General features: G+C 38.3%; 1 protein-coding gene across 1 annotated transcript in view; it reads left to right on the forward strand.

Annotated features, from left to right (window-relative positions):
• The window catches only part of LOC122796911 (ATP-binding cassette sub-family A member 13-like), a 3,979,956-nt gene that overhangs the window by 3,655,093 nt on the left and 297,726 nt on the right, over nucleotides 1–27,137 (forward strand). The window contains exon 36 of the mRNA XM_044065669.1: nucleotides 23,057–23,160. Coding sequence (XP_043921604.1) covers nucleotides 23,057–23,160 — 104 coding nt within the window. The remainder of the gene's footprint in view (nucleotides 1–23,056; nucleotides 23,161–27,137) is intronic.

Here is a 27,137-nt window from a genome sequence, read left to right on the forward strand (position 1 = left end):
CACTCTGAAGTTTCACAAGCATGATTTCATCAAACCCCCATGGAATACAGAATGTAAAACAAAATGTTTTTTGTCACTACTTTTACTTTAGACAGTGAATTAATTAGATGGATATTGAATAAAAATTGGACTATAATGAATAAATATAAGGATATAAAAGGAAAAGTAGGAGATAAAATATATTTGAGTATACCAAAGTGATAAATGGAACACAAAATAATGGCATGAAAACATGTGGAAGCTGTAATTATTGCAAACATATTCATATAGTGGAACCATTTACTATTAACAACAGATTATTTAATGTTAATGGTAAATATAACTATAATACATCAGGAGTTGTTCATGGTGCTTTATGCCAAAAGTGTCCTGGGTTTTATATATGAAAAATGGAACATAAAATAAAGGAAAGGATTTACGAACATATGTATGAGATCAAAAAAGGCAAGTCTACCAATGCATTATTCAAACATATCATTGAAAGTCTGGGTCATGAATTTAAATTTGTTGTTATAGAAAGGCTGTTACAGAGTCTGAGAGGAGAACCAAGGAATTTACTTTTAGAGGAGAAAGAGCTGTACTGGCAGGTACGCATAAATGCAGATAGCTTGCCAAGATTAATGTCTTCTGCTACTTGCTTGTTGAAGCTAAAAGCTTACATGAGATAGAGCTTTTAGTCTAATTATTCACGCACAAACTAGATGTTAAATGTGAATTTATTACTTGTTTTGTTTATAGTTATACCATTGTATTTTATAATGTAATGTTTTTGTGCATTGTTTTTAAATGTTTGAATGCTCATATTTATATTTAGATTTAGATTTAGATTTATGATTTATGAGTATATGATATGGTGTTTACTAATGACTGTGACATTTAGGCAGGTAAGTGTTTCAATGGAAGGGGACTTGTCATGAGATTAACATAAATCTTTAAATCTGGTTGTTGATGCGTTGTTTTTATTTGAAGAAATCTTTTTTTATGGTATAAAGATGAAAGCGCTTTATCCCTTTCAATAAACGTCAGTAAAAAATGATGGATCTTGCGTTCATGTTTTTGTTAATTTTGTCATCAAAACACCATACTGTGATGCAGCTACATGTCACTCACACTACCTCAATATACATAAATGACTGGATAGATAAGTTATCTGGGCAGTATGTAATGCTTTGTGATCAACACATTGCAGTTACTTTATGTTGCCAATATACACACCTTTTCACTCACACCTGTAATGCACACTGTCTTCTCTACAACACACTGATGTGGCAATCCATACAAAAAGCATTATCCCGCATTTAAAGTCAGACCTCCTGTGGCACTCAGGATGATACAATGGAGTCTTGATTGTATAATTTGATAAATGGGTGTCTGAATACAGCACTGACTGGCTATCATCATTACAACAAAATCTCAAAATTTACCACTAAATCCAAATACTCCTCCCACCACTGTACATCTCTCCACCTGCTAAATTGGCTAGAACTTTCCAACTACCTTGACTACCTCCAACTCAATACAGCCCACAAGCTAATTTTTAAACCAACTAAATGCCCAGCACTAACTAACATCTTACCATCATGCATCCCACACAGAACTCTAAGATCTGCCAACCAAAATCTAATTACTGTACACAGACCAAATCGTCCTGCTGGTCAGCTTCTCCTATCCTTTTCCTTAACCTAAAATGGAATTCACTCCCTCCTTCTCTAAGATTTTCTGAAAACTTTGAACACTTTAAAACCCAGCTCCATTCCTACCTCTCCCATAATTGGAAATGCAATTACACTCTACCTACCTAACCTGCCTATTACATTAATGCACTCATTGTACTTAATGTACTCCCCACCTTATTCTCCCCTTTCCTGGGAATAATCTTATTTACTGACATCTTACAAATGTTAGTTTTTCAACCTCTGTACAACTTAATCTCTGTACTAATTTTTCTCTAATCTGTAATCATGTAAGTATGCAATGTATATTCATCTATTTTGCTGTTATACTTTGCTTAGTTTTACTATATAATATTAAAATTTGCTTAATTGTACTATTTTTACTATGTAATATGGAGCTTTTCTCCCTGAGCATCCACTGAAAACGGGCTCCTTGAGTCCAGTATACCTCCCCCGTCATCAAACTGGAAATAATAATAATAATAAAATAAATCAGTGTTTAGTGTGGTGTGTGTGCGTTTCTATAGTTCTAGATAGGACTGAATTCACCTATGAATTGGATGTGTACACGTCTGCTCTGGAGGAACATTTAAACTGGGAGAGGGGTTCCTTATCAAATTCTCCCACTTTAATCACAAATATCTCTGCAACAATAGATGAGGTCATCCTTTCAAAAGTGCATCCTGTCAGTGTAGAAGTCAGACTTTTCCTATGACATTTGCAGTTGATACCATGTTCTTTAGATTGTGTAACTAAATAGGTAGGTGGTTCAAAACAAACAGTGTTGAACTTGTGTATGTGTGTGTGTGTGCGTGTGTGAGCATGTGTGTGTGTGTGTGTGTGTGTGTGTGTGTGTGTGTGTGTGTGTGTGTGTGTGTGTGTGTGTGTGTGTGTGTTTGGCTCTAGTGTCAAGATAAGTATGCCTTCAACAATGGAAGTGATGTGGACACCTCTACTCAGGAGAAACACTTCAACTGTGGGAAGCTTCTTCATCACTTTCTCCAATTTTTATTACAAACATCTTCTCTGCAACACACTGATGAGGTCATCCTTTTAAGAATGCACTCTCTTGGAGCTGGAATCAGACTTCTCCAGTAGTGCTTGTGTTTGATTCTGTATTCTCTAGACTGTATAAGTAGATAGGTAGGTGATTTGAATCCATTATTCCTTAAATGCTATGAGTGCGTGCATGTGTCTGTACTGTCAGGCCAAACTGGCTTCAGTAAAATATATGTTGTCTAGAATTCCACTTGCAAGACATGCTTACTCTAGGAGAGTGCTTACTTCATCAATCTGTTGCACTTTTAGCCAAAACACATTTTGTGCAGCATACTGATGCTATCCTTTCAAACGACCACTATCTTGGTATTATATTCTAGTTCTCCTGTGGTGCTACCCATTGATATCATGATCTCTAGATTGTGTAATCTAGATAAGTAGGTATTTTGACTCCAACAGTGATGAAATGTGTGTCTACTGTTATGTAAGCAAGTATTGCTTCATCAATGTGATGTGCACCCTTCCTCTTTGGGAAAAAAATTAAACTGGCAAGGGTGCCCCCATTAAATTTCCCTAATTTTTATTACAACCATCTTTTCTGAAATACACTGATGAGGTCATCCTTTCAAGAGTGCACTTGTTTACTGCTGGGGTCAAACTTCTGCATGGTGCTTGCGGCTGATACTATCTACTCTAGAATGTGTAACTAGATAGATGAGTGGTTTGACGCCACTATTGCTAAAATACTATGACTGTAGGTATGTGGCTGTACTGTCATATAGTAATGTTTCCATCAAAAGTTCCATTGTGTACATTTCCACTTAGGAGATATATTTACATTGGGAGAGGGTGCCACATCAATTTCTTGCATTCTTAGGTAAAACCCATTTTGTGCAATACACTGATAAGATAACACTTTGAAAGGTGTAGTATATCAGTGTTGTAATCAGGCATCTACTGTGGCACTTCCTGTTGATACTGTGACCTCTAGATTGTTTATATCAATAGGTAGGTGATTTGAATCTAGCAGTGAGTGAGTACTGTGAGTGCACGTGTCTCTCGTGCTATGTAGAAATGGCTTCACCTGCATATATGATGTGTAGCTTTACAGCGACAATGGGTTCTTCCACTACTTTTATTCTGTTTTAACAAACAAATCAGCTTAGTAAAACAGTGGTGATGTCATCCCTTCAAATGTGCACTGTCATAGCAGTTAACAAACATCTCATCTGTCTGCTGCAATTCATGCAGTGTGCTCTTGTTTGTGATGTTTGTTATTCGGTTTGAATCCAGACATTACTCCTTTGACTCAGTTGGGTCACTGTGTGCGAATGTGCCTGCTGTGGTGTCACCCATATATCTCATGTGCACGTGTATAGCTGGGTCAGTCTCTTTTAATACTTTCTGTCCATTTTACCACAAACGACTCCTTTGTTAAACACTGTCGATGCCATTTGTTGAAATGTGCCTTATCTAAACCTAGTAATAAGTGATCTCCTGTGGCATGAGAGAAATGATGAAATATTCTGTAGATTGTTACCTTAGTGAGCCACGAGTCTGATAATGCAATACTTTGTTAGAAGGAAACAGATCATGCCACTCTTTTAACCAATTGCCTTGCAGAAATAAGATGATGTAATGCCTTCAATCACACACTATCTCACACTTGTAGTAAAACTTCTTCTGTAGTGCATGCATTCTACACTTTCATTGTACAGTTACACAGGTCGGTGTTTGTAACTTGCAGTGACTGAATATTATGAGTGTGTGTCAGTATACTGCTATGCATGAATCACATACACTTCACTTGTAATGAGTACAATTATAGCATATACCAGGTAAATCAACTGGAGAAATTGTGCCTTTTCAGTGTGTGTGTGTGCGTGTGGGGGGGGGGGGGGGCTGAGGAATACTATGTGACTGACTTGCTTACAGTAATACCATAGGCTTACTGAGATGGAAGGAATTACCCCTGTACTTTTGACTACAGGAAGCAACCTGTTAACAGCTCAGAGCCTTAAGTGTCAGACAACTCTAATTCACTTAAAAGGTTAACAGGACTACAACAGTTATTTATTTATTTATTTACATTTGTTAACTGGGTTAGTCCAACTGGGATTTTGTCCCATTTTCAGTGGAGACCCGAGGAGAAAAGCTCCAGATAGTACAATAAATCATTACAGTAGTAAACAAGCACAGCAAACAATAGAAACAAACACTAGCAACAATTAAACAACAGCACATTTTTTTTTTCATGAACATGCATTTTCCAAACAGTGACAACTATGAAACTTTGTTGACCAATATACCTAAAAGGTAAAGGGAGGTCTGGCAGGTGGTATGGAGGAGTAACGATCCAAGCTCTTAATGGGCTTCTTCAAGGGTACAGGGTTTGATTCTTTTTACCTCCAACTGTGTGACAATGAGGAAGTCATTTAGCCAGAACCCCTAACCAGAAGGGCATTACTCACACACACACACACACACACACACACACACACACACACACACACACACACACACACACACACACACACACAGACACACACACACACACACACACACACACACACACACACACACACACACACACACACACACACACACACACACACACACACACACACACACACACACACACACACACACACACATAAAAATGTGAAACATCCTGGAGTACTTACCTGACAGCTGTTTAAGAGTCCCGTAAAACACATCTCAGAGACTTTTCAGAAGACTAGGCTCTTCTGTGATGTAAGAACATCTGCATGAGATGCAGTAAGAAGGTTGGTGAAGGTGAAGTTTGCAAGAAATGCCCCAAATGAGCAACCATGTTTTATGTCTTTTTGTTTCTAAAACATACTTCATGAGAGTCAGAATTTTACTGAGACATTTCATTTCTGAATGGACAGTCTTTTTAAACCATAATTGACAGATATTACACTAACTTGCATTAGAAGTGAAGAGATGGGGAGAATGTGCCTCCCCTGCCCCCCTCTAGCACCGCCTGTGACGGTGGGTCCTACCATGATGCCCTGTAACAACTCTGTCCACCCTTTGGCAATGATGAGAAACTAAATGGCAGTTGCAACTGCAGGCAGACATATACTATGGTTTAAGTACTGTTATTAATATCAGATTTAAAAAAAATGACAAATTAAGCTATTAAGTAATTAGGTTAAGTATAATATTAATGTAAAGAGTTTTGGTTGTTATTTCATTGATTTGTAGTAATTTCTATACTGATCATTACTTTGTATATGTAACAAGTGATTGGATTAATGGCTTGGTGAAGTTATTTAAGGGTGTGGCTTGGTTGGTATGCTTATTTCTGATCAAGTCTTTGGTGTATTGTTTTAGACAAAAGGGCTAAATAAGTTTTACAAATCCATCTCATTTCTCAGTCCATTTCAAGAGTTTTTTTGTTTGTTTATATTTTTATCCTCTTGCAAGGGAGTTTTAGCATACTGAGTACTGGAGAACATAGCCTTATAAGAAGGTGTGCAGAATACAAAAGATAAGGGAGTAATTATATACTAACATACATAACCAAGCAGCATGGGAGAAAAATGACCTTGCCCTGCTGACTATACCTAGCTCTTGGTTGGTTTTGAAATCAGCATTAGGCATGTTTACTAGATTGCAACTAGTTATCAATGATTAGACCAATCAATGTTGTTGAGATTACCTTTTCAACTGGTGATTTGCCTAGAGAGTTTAAGGAAATATATTTGTAATACAATTCCATTTCAACAGATTAGTGTTTTAAGAATGAAAATTATTTTGGCTATTGCTTCAAAGCTTCATAGATTGTATCATACTTGTATTAAGATGGAGTTCCTCAGTTTTGAACCAAAAGTCTACTGAGTCAAAGCAAGACTGGAGTTTGACATTGACTGTGGTGATTATGTTATATGCAAGAAGGATTACAGAGTCATCAACATTCTGTATCACTTTTGCTTCTTCACAATAGCAGATAATGTCATTCACAAGGATAGCAAAACAGAAGTCTCCTGTAAATTATATATATGCAGTTAGGAACATACATAGAAAGAAATGGGAGAATAAACAGGCGACACTCCTGATATGTATCCAACAGCAGCCTTAGTAAGCTGAAACCTGTGAAGTCATACAGCATAAATCCAATACTAGTAACACTCTCTTAAAATTACGTATATTACTTAATGTCTGTTAAACATGTTTACAATGTGGTGGAGCTTTTCCTTCTGGGCACACTGAAAGTTACAAAACCCAGTCAGACAAACCCAGTAAAATATATATATATATATATATATATATATATATATATATATATATATATATATATATATATATATATATATAGATACAGATATAGATACAGATATAGATACAGATACAGATATAGATATAGATACAGATACAGATATAGATACAGATATAGATACAGATACAGATACAGATACAGATATAGATACAGATGCAGATATAGATATAGATATAGATACAGATATAGATATAGATACAGATATAGATACAGATATAGATACAGATATAGTTATAGATATAGATATATATACAAATATAGCTATAGATATAGATATAGATACAGATATATATATATATATATATATATATATATATATATATATATATATATATATATATATATATATATATATATGTATGGGTCTACTTTGGATGACCGAAACGCCAGTTCGCCGACACGCAAAACACCAAGACCAAACAACCGAAAACACACAATACCAACAACTCACAAAACCGAACACCGTTACACCGACACACAAAACGTAAACTACACATTACACACAATTACATATCCACTAACCTTAACCCAAACCCTAACCCTAAGGTCCGACTCTACCGCACATTTACCCTACCCGCACCCTAACCCTAACTCACTTAACCCACCCCTAAACCTAAAGTCCGTCACTATCGCACACTTATCCTACCTGCACCCTAACCCTAACTCACTTAACCCACCCTAAAACATAAAGCCTGTCACTATCGCACACTCACCCTACCCGCACCCTAACCCTAACTCACTTAACCCGCCCCTAAACTACAGTCCGTCACTATCACACACTTACCTTACCCGAACCCTAAGTCCGACACTACCACACACTCACTTTTCCCACACCCTAACCCTAAATCCCTCACTATCACACACTTACCTGTCCGCTTCCTAACCCTAAATCCCTCACTATTGCACACTTACCGAGTCACACTCACACGTTGCCCATGTTGGTCTTTCGGCTGTCGAGATTTCACCTTGTCGATCACCTTTGTTTTTGGTTGTTTGGTCTCAGTGTTTTGCGTGCCGGCGAACTGGCGTTTCAGTCATCCAGAGTAGTCCCATAGATATATATATATATATATATATATATATATATATATATATATACAGATACAGATACAGATATATATATATATATATATATATATATATATATGGTTCTACCTCACTTCACCGACACGCCGGAACATCGACAGGGAAATCGCGAGCCCCAGAAGATCGACAGCGCAGAAGACCGACGCGACGGGACCAAGAAGATCGACAAGCAGAAGACCGACCCGACGGATGAAAGCACCGACGCCGAGGATGCCGAAATGGGAAAAGGCTGTGTAAGTATGCGGTAGTGACGGACGTTAGGGTAAGTGGGGATAGGGGTGGGTTAAGTGAGTTAGGGTTAGAGCGGGTCAGGTAAGTAAAGGTAGTGATTGTGTTTGGGTTAGGGCGGATAAGTGAGTTAGGGTTAGGAGCGGTCAGGTAAGTGCGGTAGTGATTGTGTTTGGGTTAGGGGCGGATAAGTGAGTTAGGGTTAGGGAGCGGTCAGGTAAGTGTAGTGACGGACCTTAGGGTTAGGGTTTGGGTCAGGGTTGTAGGTAGTTGTGTATGTGTGGTTTAGTGTGGGTTTGTAGGATTTTGGTGTGCTTGTGTTGTGTATGTGGTTTTGGACGGGAATGTGTTTAGGTTGTTGATTGTGGTGTGTGAAGTGTATGAGGTTTCGTGTTTGTGTACCGTCGGTTATTTCGTTGTCGGGCATGTGGGATTTCGTGTTTTTGTACTGTCGGTTATGTGGTGTCGGTGATTGCGTTGTCGGTGTTGTGGTGTTTCGTTTATGTGAGGTAGAACCATATATATATATATATATATATATATATATACACATATAGATAGATATAGATGCAGATATAGATACAGATACAGATATAGATATAGATACAGATATAGATACAGATGTAGATATAGATATAGATACAGATATAGATATAGATACAGATGTAGATATAGATATAGATACAGATATAGATATAGATACAGATACAGATATAGATACAGATATAGATATAGATACAGATATATATATATATATATATATATATATATATATATATATATATATATATATATAGATATAGATACAGATATAGATATAGATATAGAATAGCAGTGTAAAACCTTGGCTCTAGATGATTGTCACTGTTGAACCAACAGCCCGACCCCATGTTCAAAAATGGGAAAAAAGGGGCTGTGGTTGTAAGGATGGATGGATAGATACAGGCATAGATATAGATGTAAAGCAGAATATATGGTTGTAAAGCAGATTATCAAATTTTCCTTTTGCTGAAGCCAAAAAAGCTAGCCTGTTACAGATGATCATAATGCATTTGATCAAACTGCACTGCTTTTTGTCAGTGTGAAATCATGGGACAGTGGTGATTAGGGAATGTTCAGTTTCTCCACTGTAGTGCAGTCTCAGAGTTTGTATGTACATGTGTGTGTTTGTGTGTGTGGATGTTGCAGGTTTATGGTGGGTGCATGGGACTTGCCCCCCTGCAAAAATAGTGATTCCTTTGTTTTCATTGATTTATGTTTAAGCTTAAATTCTCATTGAATTGTCAGCTAACGTTTGGAAGATTCAACCTTTTATAATATAATTATATATATATATATGTTTGGTATCATTGTTTTGTTTGAGATTGGTTTAGTTGAAGATAGGTTTTGCTGTAGTTGTAGCCCATTGTACTGTAGCACTGGAAGTGACTGGGTCACAGTACAGTGTGTGTGTCTCTGTGTGTGTGTGTGTGTGTGTGTGTGTGTGTGTGTGTGTGTGTGTGTGTGTGTGTGTGTGTGTGTGTGTGTGTGTGTCTGTGTGTGTTTCTCTGAAATCACTAAGCAGTCAGGTAAGGAAATTTGCCTCCTTCCCCATTATTGCATGAACTTGGATTTGGTGTATGTTATGTTGCAGGGAAATGGCAGATGATCTTGTACCCAACTCAGCCACTGTCTCTCCCCAACATTACCCTGCCTACCCTCCCTATCATTCTTCCAAGCTACTAGTCACACTTGATTAACCTGGGCATTGGTCATGGCTTTATCCTTCTTCACCACTGGTGCTGAAAGGAAGATGTTCTTTTTTTCATTTAAAACTAAAATCGAACAAGTTTTACCACACCAACATGGTATTTGCTTTATGATAGGAGAAAAACAGCATATCCAGTCTGCCTTATGTGCATTTAATAATCTAACTCCTTGCATCTGTATATTACCCTTCCCTCTTCTGCACCTGTTTCTTGCCTCCTAAGTGCCTTTGTAGATTCCCTCTTCACCAGTAATTCCAATAGTTTGTTCAATGGCTCCACATCTCCGTCTCTTTGAAGAAGTACTTCTCATATCATTGGAATAGTGTTTTTTCTTGCAATTTGCAGTCTGTACTCCTCCTCCTCCTCCTTCCTTTCACTCTTTCCTTTTCAGTTAGACACCCATTAAACTATCTATCCATCCATCCATCCATCCATCCATCCATCCATCCATCCATCCATCCACAACCCCTTTTCCTATTTTTACAAATGGATTTGGGGTGTTACTTCAATAGTGCCAATCGACTACAGCCAAGGTTCAAGCCACTAGGTGATTAGCTATGCTGCAGATATTCTTCCATACCACACACTTTCACACACACTCACAGCTATGGCCAATTTAGAGTGTCCAGTCCAACTACTGCATGTCTTTGGAATGTGGGAAGAAACTGGAACACCCAGTGGAAACCTATGTAAACACAGGGAGGACATGCAAACTCCAAACACAAGGTGCCCCAGCCAAGAATTAAACCAGAGAACCTCTTGCTGTGAGATGACAGCTCTATCCCCTGCACTACTGTGCCAACCTTTGACTGCATTCATGCCTCCCTAATATTGTCTTCTGCACCAGTATAATCTTTACCCCACCCTGTATCTTGTGATATCTAGTGAGTAAATCTTCAGTCCCTCTAGTATCTGGTCATGTTTTTCCTGTCCAGCCCCCATGCTCTTCTGCTGTGCTTTCAGTACATAACTTTTGGCAGCCTTATATCCCCCACGTGTATAAGTATAAAAAGTGAACACACATTTCACAATATTGTCAGGCCGGGGTTATGTGGGGTGGGAGCAATTCATTTTTCCTTCTGGACTCTAACTCCCTCGGGACATACCCTAGAATTCTGTTTTCTGTTGTCAATGCCTCTCACTCTGCTCTTGGTGGTCCATTCTAACATCCCCAAATTCTCTCCCTGCTCCATTACCATCAGTTCTGTTTCTCACTTTTGATGCTTATCACAAGGGGTTGTTCTGGTTCAAGTACTGCACTTTGCATTGTCTGCATTGAACCTCATCTGACCCCTTTATGCTCACTTAGTCAACTTTTCCAAGTGCTTCCATAGATGCACTTATCTTTGTGTCATCAGTGAAGAGGTGTAGCCTGATCTCTATTACTTAACATATATCTGAAATGAATCTACAAAAAAATGCTCAACCCAGGATAAATGCATGGAGTATTTTCTCTTTTATAACTTTGCCTGTCACACTTCAACCTTCCCTGTCCAACTGTACAGCTATGGACCAGTTGTTCTCCTGAGTCCTGATCCTCTCCCACAATCACCTGTAGAAGGACCTACCAGGAATTCAAACAGTCCGTATCTACCAATGCTCCCCTCTCAATGTCTTGTGTAACTCAGTCATAAAACTAGATCAGGTTTGACAGATGGCTTCTTCTGGCTGTACACCATTCTTGCCCTGCAAATTGTTGTCCTGTGTGAAAATAATAATGCCTTTCTTATGAATTATCTTCATGGCATTCACTGACACTATTATTAGGATAGCAGACCTGTAATTTGCTAGATTCTTCATGTTCTCCAATTATGGTATGAAGATACCTGAGTCAATGTTATGAACTCCACTAGCACTTGTACAGTAGCCAGTGATTTGCTAAAGACTGCTATCAGAGGATCTGAGAACACACTGACCATATTTCTAAGAATACCTAGAAGCCCCTCATGTCCCTGTGCTTTAACTTCCCTCTGGGCGACCATTCCCCTCTCAACCTTATCTCTGCCAACTGCTCCCCCAACTCTATTTTAATTGCTGCTAGCTGAGTGCTCCTGCCTTGTTTTCTTTCATAAACAAAGTGAATAACGCATTCAGTATTTCTCACAAATTGTGTCTGACCTCGGAACCGCAGCTCACTGCTTGATAGAGAATGTTCACAGGAAACCAAACCAATCAGGACTGTTGATGACTCACAAATGATGAAAAAAAGCAACCAAAAAGATGTTGAAGTTCATCTCTTTTCTTACCAGAAACTAAGCATTTTCCTCCCTTTATTAGTAAGGGACTTCATCAGATTTAATGTAATTGTCAACAGTGATCCTTTTTAAAATCACAGACTCCTCCTATACAGTATCTTTACTTAAATTAGTAATCAACCATTCAGGTCATTCCCACATTTGAAAACATATACTCTTATAATTGTGGTTCAATAATATATATACATATATATATATATATATATATATATATATATATATATATAAATCCACTAAGTTCACATAGACATACCCTAGATTGCCCCAATCAACAAGGTAATAACCACAACAATAATAATAATAATAATAATAATAATAGTAATAATAATAATAATAATAATAATAGTAATAATAATAATAATAAAACATGCAGTATAAGTGAACCCCTCTAATCAATGTAATATCAAACATCCTAGTTATAAAAACTAAACTTCTAAAAATCCAAGGATTTCATTTTAAGTACACAAGAACACGTTCATTCAATATTTCAGTTTTTTCCCACTCCTGCATGATTTTCTTCCATCTTTTACTTAGCCTAGGTCTGCCTGCCTTCTATCTTTCATGTCTAAAGAAGTCCTTATTCCCTCATTTTTTATTGAATAATCACACCTTTATAAGCTGTTTAAGGTACATTGCTGTGTCTGCATCTTTAATTTGTGATGGCATTTTGTATCTTTTGGGTTTGTTTGTGATAACATTTCACTCTGAGCACTCATTTGCTCTGCTTTTACATTAGAAGGACTAGGATTATTCATCTATTGGCAGGAGGTGGTTACCTGGTTAATCTGAGCTTGGAAGGGCACAAAAGGGCTCTAAGTATCTTTTTGTACTTCTCCTATACACCGTGACAGTAGTTGTACTTCAGCAGTTTAGAAAATACTGTATTATCTGCTGCGTCTTTAAATAGTTATTTGCACTGTATTATATTACACTTGGGCTCCAAACTAGCTATTCTACATTAAGAATGTGTTTTTCTGCACCCTTGTGGCAGAAGTATACTGATCTAGCCTGTCTGAGTTAGGAAATGCTGGTGGAAGGCTTACTGTGTGCTTTCTTGACTGGTGTTTCTCTTTTTAAGCCTCATGTTTGTGTGGTGCTGCTCTTCATGCAACAGTGGTTAGCAGTGCCTTTGTATGGACACAAAAGCTTAGAAGCTCAGTTTTTCCCTAAAGAACTGTCAGTGAAACCCTTCCAAGCTTTTTCTGCTGCTCTAGGAGCAATTCAGTTGCACAGCGAGCAGTGTTGTCTTATTGATAAACCTTAGCTTATACAAAGTATAGGTCCCTCTTGTAGTCTCAACACTACCAGAGTATTACTATCAAATTAACCTATTCCCTTCCCTAATAAGGCATACTGTACGTGCCTGCTATCATGAACAGGAAGTTTCTCATCATCTCTCTGGCCAGCCTAATAGACGGGCATCCTGAGGCAATATAGTAATTGTCTCATGTATACTGACAGCCACTTACTTCTGAAACAAACAAATACTTTATGTGAGAAATGTAGTTACACTATGTAACTGGAGGCAAGACTCTCACATGAGCACAAATTGAAGGCCAAACAGGTTGTCAGTGCATACACACTTCCCACACTAAATAAGAACACGGCACACAAACTCACATATGTGGAGGTACTCAATAGTAGTTTACCAAAACATCAGAGACCTCCCAAACCAAAACCACTTACACACATAACAATGCAAAAACAACCATGTGACATAATAGCACATACACCAGTGTCTCAACAAATACGCCTATAAGGTGTAACACCACAAAAATCTAATGAATTAGTCATAGGTGACTGCATTGTGAGACAATGTTCCCCTCACCAGGCTGGATAAGGAAAGGATAATGGTTAGCTGCCTATCTGCCAGGATCCATTAAGTTACTCAAGCACTCAGGTCACTCACCCACAAGTACTGGTATGACTCCATCATAGTCCATGTGGGGGTAAAAGACTTGAGATGTACCTAACTGGACTATATGAAGACAGACATGACTAAGCTTTCAGATTATTTGTACCAGGCAGGTATAAGCATAGCCTTAACCAGCATTCTACCTTCTTCAAGGATGATGCCAAAATGCAAACAAAAACTGATTGACTTTAACAATTGGGTCAGATTCTGGTATCAGTCCAAGGGGATCCAATATCTGTCAACCTGTGAAGACACAGTCAAGAGGCCACACTACTTTGACAGAGATGGTCTGCATCTCTCTCGTCTAGGTTTTCGGATACTGCCAAAGGCATTAACCACATAATTGTGCCTTTTTTTAAGTAGTGTCAAAATAACCAACCTCCCAACATAACAAAATCCTGTCTAAACTCAAGCTATTGCTTCTTAATGTTAGGAGTCAAAACAAGAAACTGCACTCCCTGAAAGCACTACTCACTTTGGAAGATGCTGATGTCTGTGCAGTCACTGAGACATAGTTCAAAGGCATGGAAAGCACCCCAGCTGTGCAGGGCTACAATGCCTTCCATATTGTCAGACTACAAACTGACATGAAGAACCAAAGGAGAAGGTGTATCCATCATCATTTATGATAAGTACACCTCTAGACTGGTCAAACAGTATGGTTCTCTTGAGCACCACTTAACTATAGGCAAAGCCCCCAACCATAAAACAGGAAAATCAGACCTACTGGAGTCACTTGCCATCCAGCCCAACACCTTACTCATGGGTGATTTTAATTATCCTACCATCAACCTGAAAAAATACATGACCACAAACATGTTGGCTCAGAAGTTCTTCACCTTTATCAATGCAAATGCTCTGGAACAGCTTGTCATCACACCCACAAAAGGCGCAAATGCCTTGGAGATAATACTCACTAACATGGGAGAATTGTGTCACCCCCACTCCCCCAATGTGCAAAGTCCTCCCTGATAAGATCAGGCAATAAATCAGTCTTGTTCAATGTAATTGTAAGACCAGATACCCCATCAGGCTCAAACATGTTTATGAATTTTTCTAAGACAGATTATCTCCTATTAAGAGATGGTATAAGAAGTTTCAAAGCCCCCACAAATGTAGATAAAATGGACTCCTGTGCAAAGTTGTAAATCAATGCCCTATATATCCAGTGAAGAGGTTTTATAGAATCGGCTGTAGCTGAAAGATTAAAATCAGGTATTGACGAATAAACAAGCCACCCTGGTGGAGCCCTAGTATAAACAGGCTATACAACAAGATAAAGAAACTAATGTCCAAGAAGAAGATGGAACTGGCTAAGCAGAGGAAGAAATCCCTCTCTAGCTTAAACAAACAAATTATAAGTCTTGTCAAGTCCTCCAAAGCTAATTACAAAGCAAAAATAGCCTCTCTAGCTAAGAATAATCACAAGAAATTATTTAACTATGTCCCAAATCTAACAAAATACCCAGCTCTGCACTGAACTAATTGTGGATGGCTCTGCCCATACTCAACTGAAGGTAATAGCCAACCTGCTAGCTGACAGATTTGGAGAAATCTTCACCCCCCCATCTTCTCCAATCATCCCCCAAAGTATAACTGTTACCATTCCTGAGCCTATTATCTCAAAACAGCAGGTCATCTTGGCACTCTCAAGTCCAAAAACATGGCATCAATGGGACCAGACAACATCTCAGGTTGCCTTTTAAACAACTTAAAACATGACCTAGCAGATCCACTTGGATCCCTGTTTAACCACAGCCTGAGAACTGGCTATGTTCCGGCAGGGTGGAGGACAGCAACAGTAATCCCTCTGCACAAAGGGGTCCATCAAGCAACCTTGGTAATTATAGACCCATAGGCTTGATTAGCCTCTTCTGCAAGTCCATGGAAGGAATAATTATGGACCTTATTAACATGACATAGGTAATCTCCAAACTCTGAACTCAATCCAGTTCAAATTCGTTATAGGTAGATCATGCCTGTTAAGCATGGTTGACTTCTTTGAAAAAGTCACCAAGGCCCTGAACAAGGGAAAGACAGTACATACCACCTATCTTAACCTAGCCAAGACATTTGACACAATTCCTTACTCAGGTTTTATAGAGAAACTCTTCTAATTAGGAATTAACCCCTACATTACCAAATGGGTAGCCAACTGGCTCACCTGCAGGACAAATACTGTCAAAGTGGGTAACTTCACTTCTAGCAAAAGACCAGTCACCAGTGGAATACCACAGGGTTTTGTGCTGGGCCCCTTACTGTTTGGACTTTATTTCTCAGATGTCCTGGCAAACCTGGACAGCCTGTGGCAAATTGGGAGCAATCATTTAGTCCCGCAATGATGTTAATATACTGCAGACAGGATTGACACAGCAAAATGATTTGTTCCAGAACCACGGATTAAAGCTAAATGCAAAAAAATGCATTATTATACCCTTTGGAAAAGTTGACATCCCAGCTAACTACATTATAGACAGCATCCACCATTAAGTGTAAACCCAGTGGTATGTGATCTGGGTACTCAGGTTCATAGCAGTCTGAACTTTGGCCACCACATATCCACAGTACTAAGGAAATTCTTCTACATGGCAACTCTTATAAGTAAAGGCATTGCATTTAGATCTAAAGGTGTTATAGTTCCATTATACTCTGTCATTATCAGACCAATAATTGAGTACAATGCGCCCTTTTGCATGTACCTCACCAGACACTTACAGAAATTGGAGAGACCATAGAGGCGTCAAACCAATAAATTACTGGGTACACAAACCAGGTCTTACATGGAAAGACTGAAAGCCCTATCCCTGTATTCTTTCTCTTGCAGGTTGCTGAGGGGTGACCTGTGCCTGGCTTATAGGGCAATCTCTGACTTGGCTCTGATGGAAATGCTATACATTCCTAAATCAATCTCCAGGAGGGTCAGTGACTCCAGGGATCCTAACCTAGCCTCAGACATGAACAGGCCATGCTGGAAAGATAGCTACATATCCCAGAAACTGCTACTTCTCTGGAACAAGCTTCCAGTTCATGTGAAACAGATCCCCTCCCTGACCCTCTTCAAACACAACCTAGATCAATGGATGAGTGACCACATATTCAATCCTGGTGTAGTGCCCATGTCCCTTCTGGACCAAAGAAGTCAGTATTAACTACCATAGACCCTTAGCTCTGCAAACTTCACTCACCTAACCAGTGACAACTGGGGCAACTCAGGATAAATATAGGTAGGCTTTTAAGGGCTCTAGGGCCATTAGCCTAGCTACTCCTATGAGCCTATGAACTTCATAAACCACCTCCTTTTCAGGTTGTGACTTTGCTGCCCTTTCCTCCTTTGCTGCCCTTTGGCATGCCTCCTTGTGCTTGGCCTCCTCCACCTCATTAAATCCTTTCTTCCTATCTTTTGTATGCCACTTCTTTTACCTTAACTTCCATCATCTCCCTGCTATAAATTATTGTGTACTTCTTTTCATCTTATTAGCTTCTTCCTTATGCCACTGTCTACATGAACTTTATCTCTGTGTCATCTCATGCCTTGGCTATTCTCACAATTTGCCCTACATGCAAATATCATCTTTGACTCTCTTCCCCAGTTTATCATAATCTACAGCTTTAAAATCCCAAAGTAACATCTTTGTCCTTGTATTTTTACTTTCCTCTGCTCGGAAACATCTGCCAACTGGCATGATCATTGATGTCTAATGGCACGTTTACCTGGACAGTCCTAGCCACCTCCATCTTAGAATTATATCCAGAATTATTTCCTTTCTAGAAGAGTCTCACAGCAGTTGGCTGAATAAACGTTTGCTCCCTCTTTGCCCTGGAGCCTGAAATCTCACAGTCTTTTCTGTGCAGCTTTAGATCTGCCATGATTACAATCCTCTTTCTTTTAGCCCATACAGTGTTTCACCTTTCCCTCATTCTTCTCTCTTGATATGTTAGGGTAAGGAGACAAAGTAGTTTATAGATTCAGAAGGATTACTCTTCCCTCTTCTTTAATACTGTCTACTTACCACAGTTTCTGCCCCTGATTACTGCATTGTCCCTTCATAGGATGGTACCTTCCCTCTTTTCTTTTCTCTCAGTAAATGCCCTGCCATATGTAAATTACTACTCTGCCTTCATCTCTCCCTTCTCTGTCATTCCTGAATAACCTAAGGTCAGCCACCTAAATGTTTCATGCTCTCTTAGGACTGGCTCATGTGTTTTTAACTCTGGAAATGTTCCCCTTGAAGACCCGCTTCACTATTTGCAATCCCACTATCATTCTACAGATATATCTTGTGTTGCCTTTTCATCTACTATGTTTCATGTTCTTTCTTGCCTTTATTATACAGTCTGATTATCAAACCCCTCTTCTGTTTTTTACACTCAATTCTCTTTCCATCTTATTTTAAAGGTCCAGCCATTGAGCCGTACCCTTTTAAGCCAGCTCTGACAATAACAATCCTTTTTAGGCTAAGACAAACAATGTGCTTGGTACAGAATTGGTATTTCTGCCAGGTCTCTCCTGTACTCCTACCAGTCTAAAAAGCTTTTTTTCTCTCTTGAACTCTTTCCAGTAAGCTATTATATATACTGTCTAAATGTCTTCATTTTTAGCATGACGGATGACCAGTTCAGGTGTTAATCCAGGGCTATTATACTGGAATTGTTAATCACAGCCTTTTATTAAGCAATGAAGGATAATCAGGATTTAGCATCATACTTATATCATTAATTTCCCATGCTGTAAATGGAACATAAATGTGTCTGACAAATAACTGAGGCTTCTAGATAGATATCACATAGACCTGCACATAGTACTATAAGATGCTTTATTGCAGTTACTGCATGTAGATATAACAGAGGACCTGCAGAATAGAATATTATTTAAGCCCTGACAATTACATGAAATTATTGTGGTATGTTTAATCAGTAAAACTATTACCAGAGGAGAACTGATTTTAGGTCCTGTATATATAGTTTTGTGTGAATGGCAGATTGAGCAAATTATGGGTTGGTTAACAAAGTAAAGTGAATTTGTGGTGGGGCTGGGAATTTTTTATGTGAGCATATGTCTTTTAGAGTTAGACCAGGGGTTAGGTGTGGGGCTAAGTTTACTCTATGTATGAATGTATGAGGGTAACAGTTATAGTTAGGAACAGGTAAGGGGGTTAGACTTACGTCCATGTGCAAGAGAATGGGGGTTACAGGTAGATTAATAAGTAGTTATGGGAACAGTTTTAGTGTTTGTGTGAGTGAGTGAGTGAGTGAGTGAGTGAGTGAGTGAGTGAGTGAGTGTGTGTGTGTGTGTGTGTGTGTGTGTGTGTGTGTGTGTGTGTGTGTGTGTGTGTGTGTGTGCACTCATAGTGATTTTGCCAGCTGTCATGTGTAGTGGTTGTGTTATGAAAATTTTTTTTTATAAGGTAAGGTGTATAGTTAGGGGTGGGGTGAGGTTAGGGTTAAGGCTATCATGTATTACTCAGGTAGAGCTGGTCGGCAAAGCTGGGGGAGGGGTGTTTTGATTAAGTAGTTTGAAAAGTAGGGAGGAAAGAAGAGGATTTGCTCTGTTTTGCATTTATAGCAACTTATCCTTGGCTAGAGTGAGTTGGCGAAGCTCAATTCTAGGAACCTTATTCTGAGACTGTGGAATGGCAATCAGATGCAATATATGAATTTCATTATAAAGTGATCATCAAAAAGGACTACAGGAAATAATTGCAAGAGTATCCAACAGGATAAAATAAAAATTGTTGAATAGTTCCAGGAAATCTTAAAGATACCAAGACAAAAGTATTTGAAATTAAGTTGCAAAGATGATTTGAGGAATTATAAAATTTTGTAATTCGCTATAAACATTGAAGATACCACCAAGAGAAAATATTGATAACATAATGCAGAACATAACCATTCAATCATCTTCTTTATGCAGCACTACCTTTTAAATTTGAAAAGCGTTGCATCTTTTGGTAAATGCCTTCTGTACTCAGCATGGATTAAGATTTGAGCATGTGTAATGTTTAAGGCTTCCCTAATAAATACTTCAGATGTTTATTTATTTATTTTATTTTTATTTATTTGACATTTGTTAACCGGCTTATTCCAACTGGTCTAAAAAGTCCATTTTCAGTGGAGACCTGAGGAAAAAAGCTCCAATAAAGACAATTTACATTACAATGTTACTAGCAATACAGTTTCACAAAAAATAGATTACAATACAAGTTTCATGCACAAATAGAGAAACTGCACGCAGAAGTAGATAATTATTATACATATTATACAAATACGGCATAATAAGTATAGAGTGGTAGTGCTATTACATTTTTTTCAGATATGCACAGTAATATATATGTGTTTAGGAGCAGTAAAACATAAGGTTTAAAATCAAAAATAAGGTAATAGGGATAAGTAGATGGAAGTCAGTGGAGAGGGTAGAAGAAGTATAGTAGAGTAGGGAGTTAGGCGGATGCAAGACAGGGACAAGACTTAGTGTTAAGAAGGTGACATTTTAGTTCTTTTTTGAACCGCTTAGAGTGAGGAATAGACCTGATGTGGAAGGTAAGTTTGTTCCAAGCTCATGTTATGGTGGATTTGTAGAGGATTTTTCTGGCAGTTTTGTTGGGGTGGTAGATGTCCAGGAATAATTGGATGGAGGTGCGGACAGTACGTGTAGGGGTATATGAGGATACGAGAGAGGAGAGGGCTGGACAGGAGGATGGTTTGTATACTATACCATGTAAGATTTGAAATTGAGTTAGTAGGAGTTGTTAAGGGAATTCTAACCACTGGAGAGAGTTGAGTGATAGGCAGTGGTGTGTTATGAGTTGAGTTGGTGGCAAATCTAGCTACCTTGTGATAGGTTTGTTGAAGTTTGGACAAGGTTGAAGCCTGTAAGTTGGTAAGGATTGGGGCAGCATAGAGAATGGAGGGGAGGAGTAGAGCCTGAGAAAGGGAGAGTCTAGCAATGGGAGTTAGAAATGTTCTATTTCAGTACAGGAGGACTAGTTTTTGGTGTTTTTTAAGTTTTGCAAGACTTGTAGGTTAAATTTGAGTTTGTCAACTATGATGATACCAAGAAGCTTAGTGTGTGGTTCAGGTTCTATGATGGTGCTATTGGAGGATGAGATGAGAAAAGTTGATTTATTTTGGGAGACAGAACAAGGGAGAAAGAGCAGGAGTTTAGTTTTTTTTGGATTTAGGATAAGTTGATTATTAGACAGCCATTTTTCAGTGGATAGAATAGCATCTTGAGTCAGTGTGTGGAGGTCAGAGATGTTATTGGAAATAGAGATGAGAATTGAATTGTCAGCATATTGTATAAGAGAGGATAGTTTGAAAGATGTGTGAAGATCCTTAGTGAAGATACTAAACAGAAGGGGCCCCAAAGTAGAGCCTTGGGGTATGCCAGATGTGATAGGTAGTGAGGGGAAGCAGGAAGACAGACATCAAACAAATTGTTTGTCTGTTGGATAGGTAATTAGTGAACCAGTGAAGTGAGGGAGGGAAGCAATTGAGGTTTGCAAGTTTAGATAGAAGAATGGAGTGACAGACAGTAGCAACAGCTTTGGAGAGGTCAAAGAAAAGGCAGGATATGAGTTGGTTATCTCTAGACTCTTCTATCTTGTGGGTAAAAGATAAGAGGGAGGATGTGGTACTGTGGTATGGCCTAAAACCATGTTGAGTGGGAGTGAGAAGGTTTTCCTGTAGGAGAAATGTAGTATTTGAGTAGAAATGCATTTTTCAAGTATTTTAGATAGTGGGGAAAGGATAGCTATGGGTCTGTAGCTGGATGGGTCAGTAGAATTTCTTTCTTTATGCAGAGATATGATGATGAATGTTATAAACAAACACAAGCTGTTGACTGTTAAGATTTACACTTAAATAATAACCTCCACTAAATAACCAAAGATGAAAACATGACCATATACAAAGAGATAGAGTTATTTATAATGGAAAGACAAAGAGATTAGCAAAGACTGGCAAGCAAACATTGTATTCATAAGAAGAACACTCATTATAAGCAGGATAAACAGCAATGCGTTAAATGAGTTTCAGGTAAGATAAGTTTTCTTCCCTCACATTAACAATGGTCTTGATAATTTATCATGCACTTACAAACTATAAGAGAGCAATGGATCAACATTTTACATAACAGACTAATACCAGAAGGTGCATCAAAATGGATACACAGTGCATTCAGAAATCAAATAGAAAAGTGCTTGTATTTTTGGATTATTTTAGAGACAACAAAAAGTGAATGATATTCTGAGTCAAGCATAAGGCCTGATGCAAACAAAAATATGGAACAGTGGTTAAGGTTTTCAGATATAATATGACATGTCTAGACATCAGCAGAAGGGTTAATATATTAAAATGTAATTAACTCTTGGACCTTCCATGATTATCCATTGATGCTGAATTCCAAGAATTGGTAGCTTACTCATAAATAATGAGAGATCATAATATGTTATGGTCCTAATATGACAAGAAATACATGTATCATAATAACATTGCTTTCTGTGATGGGAAAGAAACAATAAAAAGATCAATGTATTCGTTTAGGGCAAAATTTCTCATTTCTGTGAAACAAATTACAGAAATCAGATATTAACTTATAATACTAGATGAAATGTGACAGTAGTGGTGGAGGTTAGGATTTCATTCCTTCTGTCTGAAGATTCACTATCGAATGTTTTGTTAGTTAGCTATGCCATTTTCATACTATAATATGTACTAAATGATTATGTTTTCAGTCCAGAATTCTTAGCAACAGTATGACAATATCAGATGCACCCATCCAGACGTGCCTAATTACAAAGTACATGTGTTTCCATATTATACATTGTGAATTTTTTTTTCATTTGCAGGACGAACCCAGTTCAGGGATGGATCCAAGGTCTAAACGTTACCTCTGGAAAACAATACTAAATGAAGTACAGAATGGCTGCGCTGCTCTCCTAACATCACACAGGTACCTTGAGTGCATACATTAACTAATGCATATGCCTACTGCTACTTAAAGGAACAAGCTTGGAATCTTGAATATTTGTACTATCACTGAAAGTGCTATACAAGTGCTATATAAATAATGCTCATTTACTATACTTTAATATTTTAAAATAATGCTGTTAAATTTTTCACTCATCACAGGAGATATGAACATTTCTTCTACGCAATTTATGTGTTAGATGTTTTCTTGGTTTCTTTTGCCATACATCAGTAGTTTCTGCAAAAAACTGCAAGCAACTGTGTTATTGACAAGCTTTATGGAAGTCTCTAGAGAATATAGTCTGACACGCTTCTCTGGAGCTAGAAAAGCAACACAATATCACTTTCCCAAAATAAAATGTGTGTTCCATAAGGAATAGAGAGCTAGTTGCAGTGTTTCACTGAAGTTTAAATAAGAGGTGATGCACATGACTGTAGACTCATAAAATAAAAATAAGACCCGCAAGCAGTATCTAAGGTTATACTTAGGGATGACTGAATCCTGTACTGTTTTCCATCATTATGTGGTTGTAATATGTTTATCATTAACCTTACTGTAAGTGAGAAAATAAATAACTAATATCCCTAGGCTTTGTCAAGATTACAAAATGCATTATATATATTATTTTTTGTACTGTGTTTTGTGGAATAGGGCTATGATGGGTGCATTGTGAGGAAGAATAGAGAAACCTGTCAGGACTTTAACTTCTTAATGGCTCTGTTAGTAATATTGATTTAACAGGGTCAGTGAACTCTGGGGAACTGGCAAGCATTTTTAGCAATGGAAAATTAGTACTTTTTTTTTGTTTAAATTCAGTAAATACAGTATTTCTAGACCTTCTAGAATTGTTGACCGACTCTGGCAGAAATGGTAAAGAAGAGCTCTTAATCAGTTATCTGATGTAGAAAAGAGAGCCTTCACTTTGAGATGAAGATGTTCAAATCAAATTTCTTCAGTTCACTCTCCATTTCAATGATGAATTACAACTGAAATAAAAGAAAAGGAAACTTCAGTTCTGTAATCAGATGCTTGTTTAGCTAAGAGTAAGAGAATATAAAGGATGTCACAAATAATGTCCATTTTAACTTCTTTTGTTAAAAAAAAAATGTTTTAAGCACTTTATACCAACAGAAAAAAGTCCTGGTGACTGGACCTTTTTCCGTTGGTATATTGTGGGATTTACAACAGGCACGCTGGCCAATCAGAGTGCACGTTTTGAAATATTAATTGGGGGGGGTCATTGTATAATATGCAGTATAGAACAGCCAAAGTTTATGCCATGCTACTCACATTCAGTGAATTATAGTTTAGCCATGGTGACATAACATAGGAACCTACAAAGCATCATAATCACTGAACTAGTTAAGACGAATTGCTGTGTCAGAAGCCACCCTCTGGTACATGTTGCAGATACACCTCCTCTACTATATTTCTGCAAATAGGTACTGTTGTTGCACCCACAACCACTGGAGGGGATGTCATCATCCCAGTATACATAGCACTGTTACATCCCTGTCTATGTGAATGCTGCAACCCCCCCCCCCCCATCCCGTGAAGCCCAAATCTTTTCTTAAGTCTGCTGCCTCAGTATAGTGGGTAGACTTGTAGTTGCCATTACCATTTGCTTGATGAGAAGAGAAGAAATATCTAATCCTACAAAAAAAAGACATGTTAACTGAGTATTTTATTTCTAGGTCATATTATCCAGTCTTCATATGAAGGTCACTTATGAATCCTGTACAGTAAGGGAACTTTCAGCTTTTGGGATGGCTTTAGTCTACTGGAGAACTTTGTATACAGTTCTGTGTGGGTTGATTAATATCGACTCTTTCTTTCATCCCTTCATCCCTTTTTATTTTTCTTTTATTAGAGTAGACTTGATAGGACACTGATTCAGTGTGTGATATTATTTAAGGACTCCTGAATACAGGGAGTTCATTAAACTATTAAAGCTAAGACCAGTGCTACAGTATGAATCGCTTGGGTCTGTGGCTGAAAATTATAAGGACCCTATTTATTTGGTGTGACAGAAGTACAATATTTCATGCTAAACTAGTAGAAGAAGCAGCAGGGACTATTTCAGACAAATTAGACTAGATATGCAACTCCATCACTCCTCTTATTAATCTAGCCCTGGCTAAGACCACAAGGGATTTTAGACTATAAGCCAGTAGAGCAGCAGAAGTTGGCATAATATTCCATGACCCAAAGGTTCCTAAAAATGTAGTTTGTAGAGTTAAGGTGGTCAGCAAACTTTATGGTATCTAGTCCCTTCAATGCCTGCTGACAGAGGGGGCAAAGAAATCTGTCACTAGAACAGGATGAAGTACTAATACATACAAACATGTCAGAGTCAAAACTGGCTCATCTCTAGCACCTCCAGCACCCTTTACCACAGGAATGCCCTAAGGCTAAATATTCATTCTATTGTTGTTTTCATTCTTTATTGGCACATTACCATCTGGCTTCCCTAACCTTCCTGTCACTATCTATGCTGATGACATGATTATCCTTTGATCCAGTCAGTCACATTTAGCTATTGAAACCAGCTTCATTTTGACCTCTACTCCCCTAATGTTTGGCTAAATAATAATAAGTCACTTCTAAATCTCTCTAAAACAAAAAGTATGATATTTGGAAACTCACAAAAGCTGACCAAGACTCCTAAAAATCTTTACATTTCAGTTCTGAATGATACCTTAATAAAAACAATCACATCCTTTATGAATGGACCAGTCATTTAACTTCCATAACCACATTGAAACCAACAGAAGAAAGATAGAATCTCTTTAATTCTGGTTCTCAATGATATCATCCTTTCTCTTTAGACCAACTAGGGCTACAGTAGGCAAATGAGTCCTTGTTCTACTTGATTGCAGACTCCCCATCAAAGCTGCACACATTCATCAACTCTGCAGTCCAGTGAAAATATCTGCTGATTCATTTCCAACCCCCACCTCCACCCCAGAGCCATACTGCACCACCCTCTCCAAAGCCATATGCCCTCCTACAAAGCAGAACTGCTACTAGGGTTTCTTCTTTTCATGCTGCTTCATCCAGGTGCCTTCCTGCCTCTTGCTGCCAAACACCATAATAAAACCACCCCCTACAACCTTTGCAACCTATCCCAATGGACTCCCTCACTGTAGATGCCCAAAACAATTTGCATTGTACCTACCACTCTTTCTCCATTCTTTCACCCAAACTCTCGCAGACCCGGGTCTGTGTTTAAAAATCAAAGGATACATTCATCAAATATCCAATGATTGAACACAAAGCAGCAATCTTTTATTCACACCACACTATTTTAAATCACCCAGGTAGGGGGCTGTGCCCCCCACACTCCCAACTATATATACCAACTCCGATACAGCACTATAGTGGAGAAGAGGGCAAGTAAGTAGTTGGCCAACATCAGGAAATTTTCCCTGTCCCTCGTTGTAGTGAGATCTCACACTTGGTACATAAAATTAGGGGTGGGGTGGGGGTGGGTTTAAAATAGTGTGGTGTGTGTGAGATGGAAAAATATTGGGCAACTATTTACTTTCCCCGTCTTTCGCATTCACTAAAGTGAGTGTTCAATGAATGAACATTCACTGTCTTGCATTCAATCATCAGTGGTTTGATGAACATAACCGTCAATGGTTAAACATAGACACAGGCCTTCTCCCCTCACCTATAAGAAAACTCTTTCCCAACTTTCAGAGCACAACTCAAAAGACACCTCCTTTAAAAATCTGACTGTAGGTCTTTCCCACTAGACAGATCAGCAAATGCCTCCCTCACCTACATCACATCTCCTTCCACCCACTGTTCTCACCTGCTTCTTACCTTTGTACTTACTGCTAAAATTAATCCAGATCTGTTCTTCTCCTCCTGAATTAATAATATTTTTTCTATTTTTTTCATTGTTTCACTTGTCTGCTGGACTCTGTTCATTCTCTGATTATTCCTTGTTT

This window comes from Protopterus annectens, chromosome 3.part0 (genome assembly GCF_019279795.1).
Source record: "Protopterus annectens isolate FY-2018-M chromosome 3.part0, PAN1.0, whole genome shotgun sequence".
Lineage (NCBI taxonomy): Eukaryota > Metazoa > Chordata > Ceratodontiformes > Protopteridae > Protopterus > Protopterus annectens.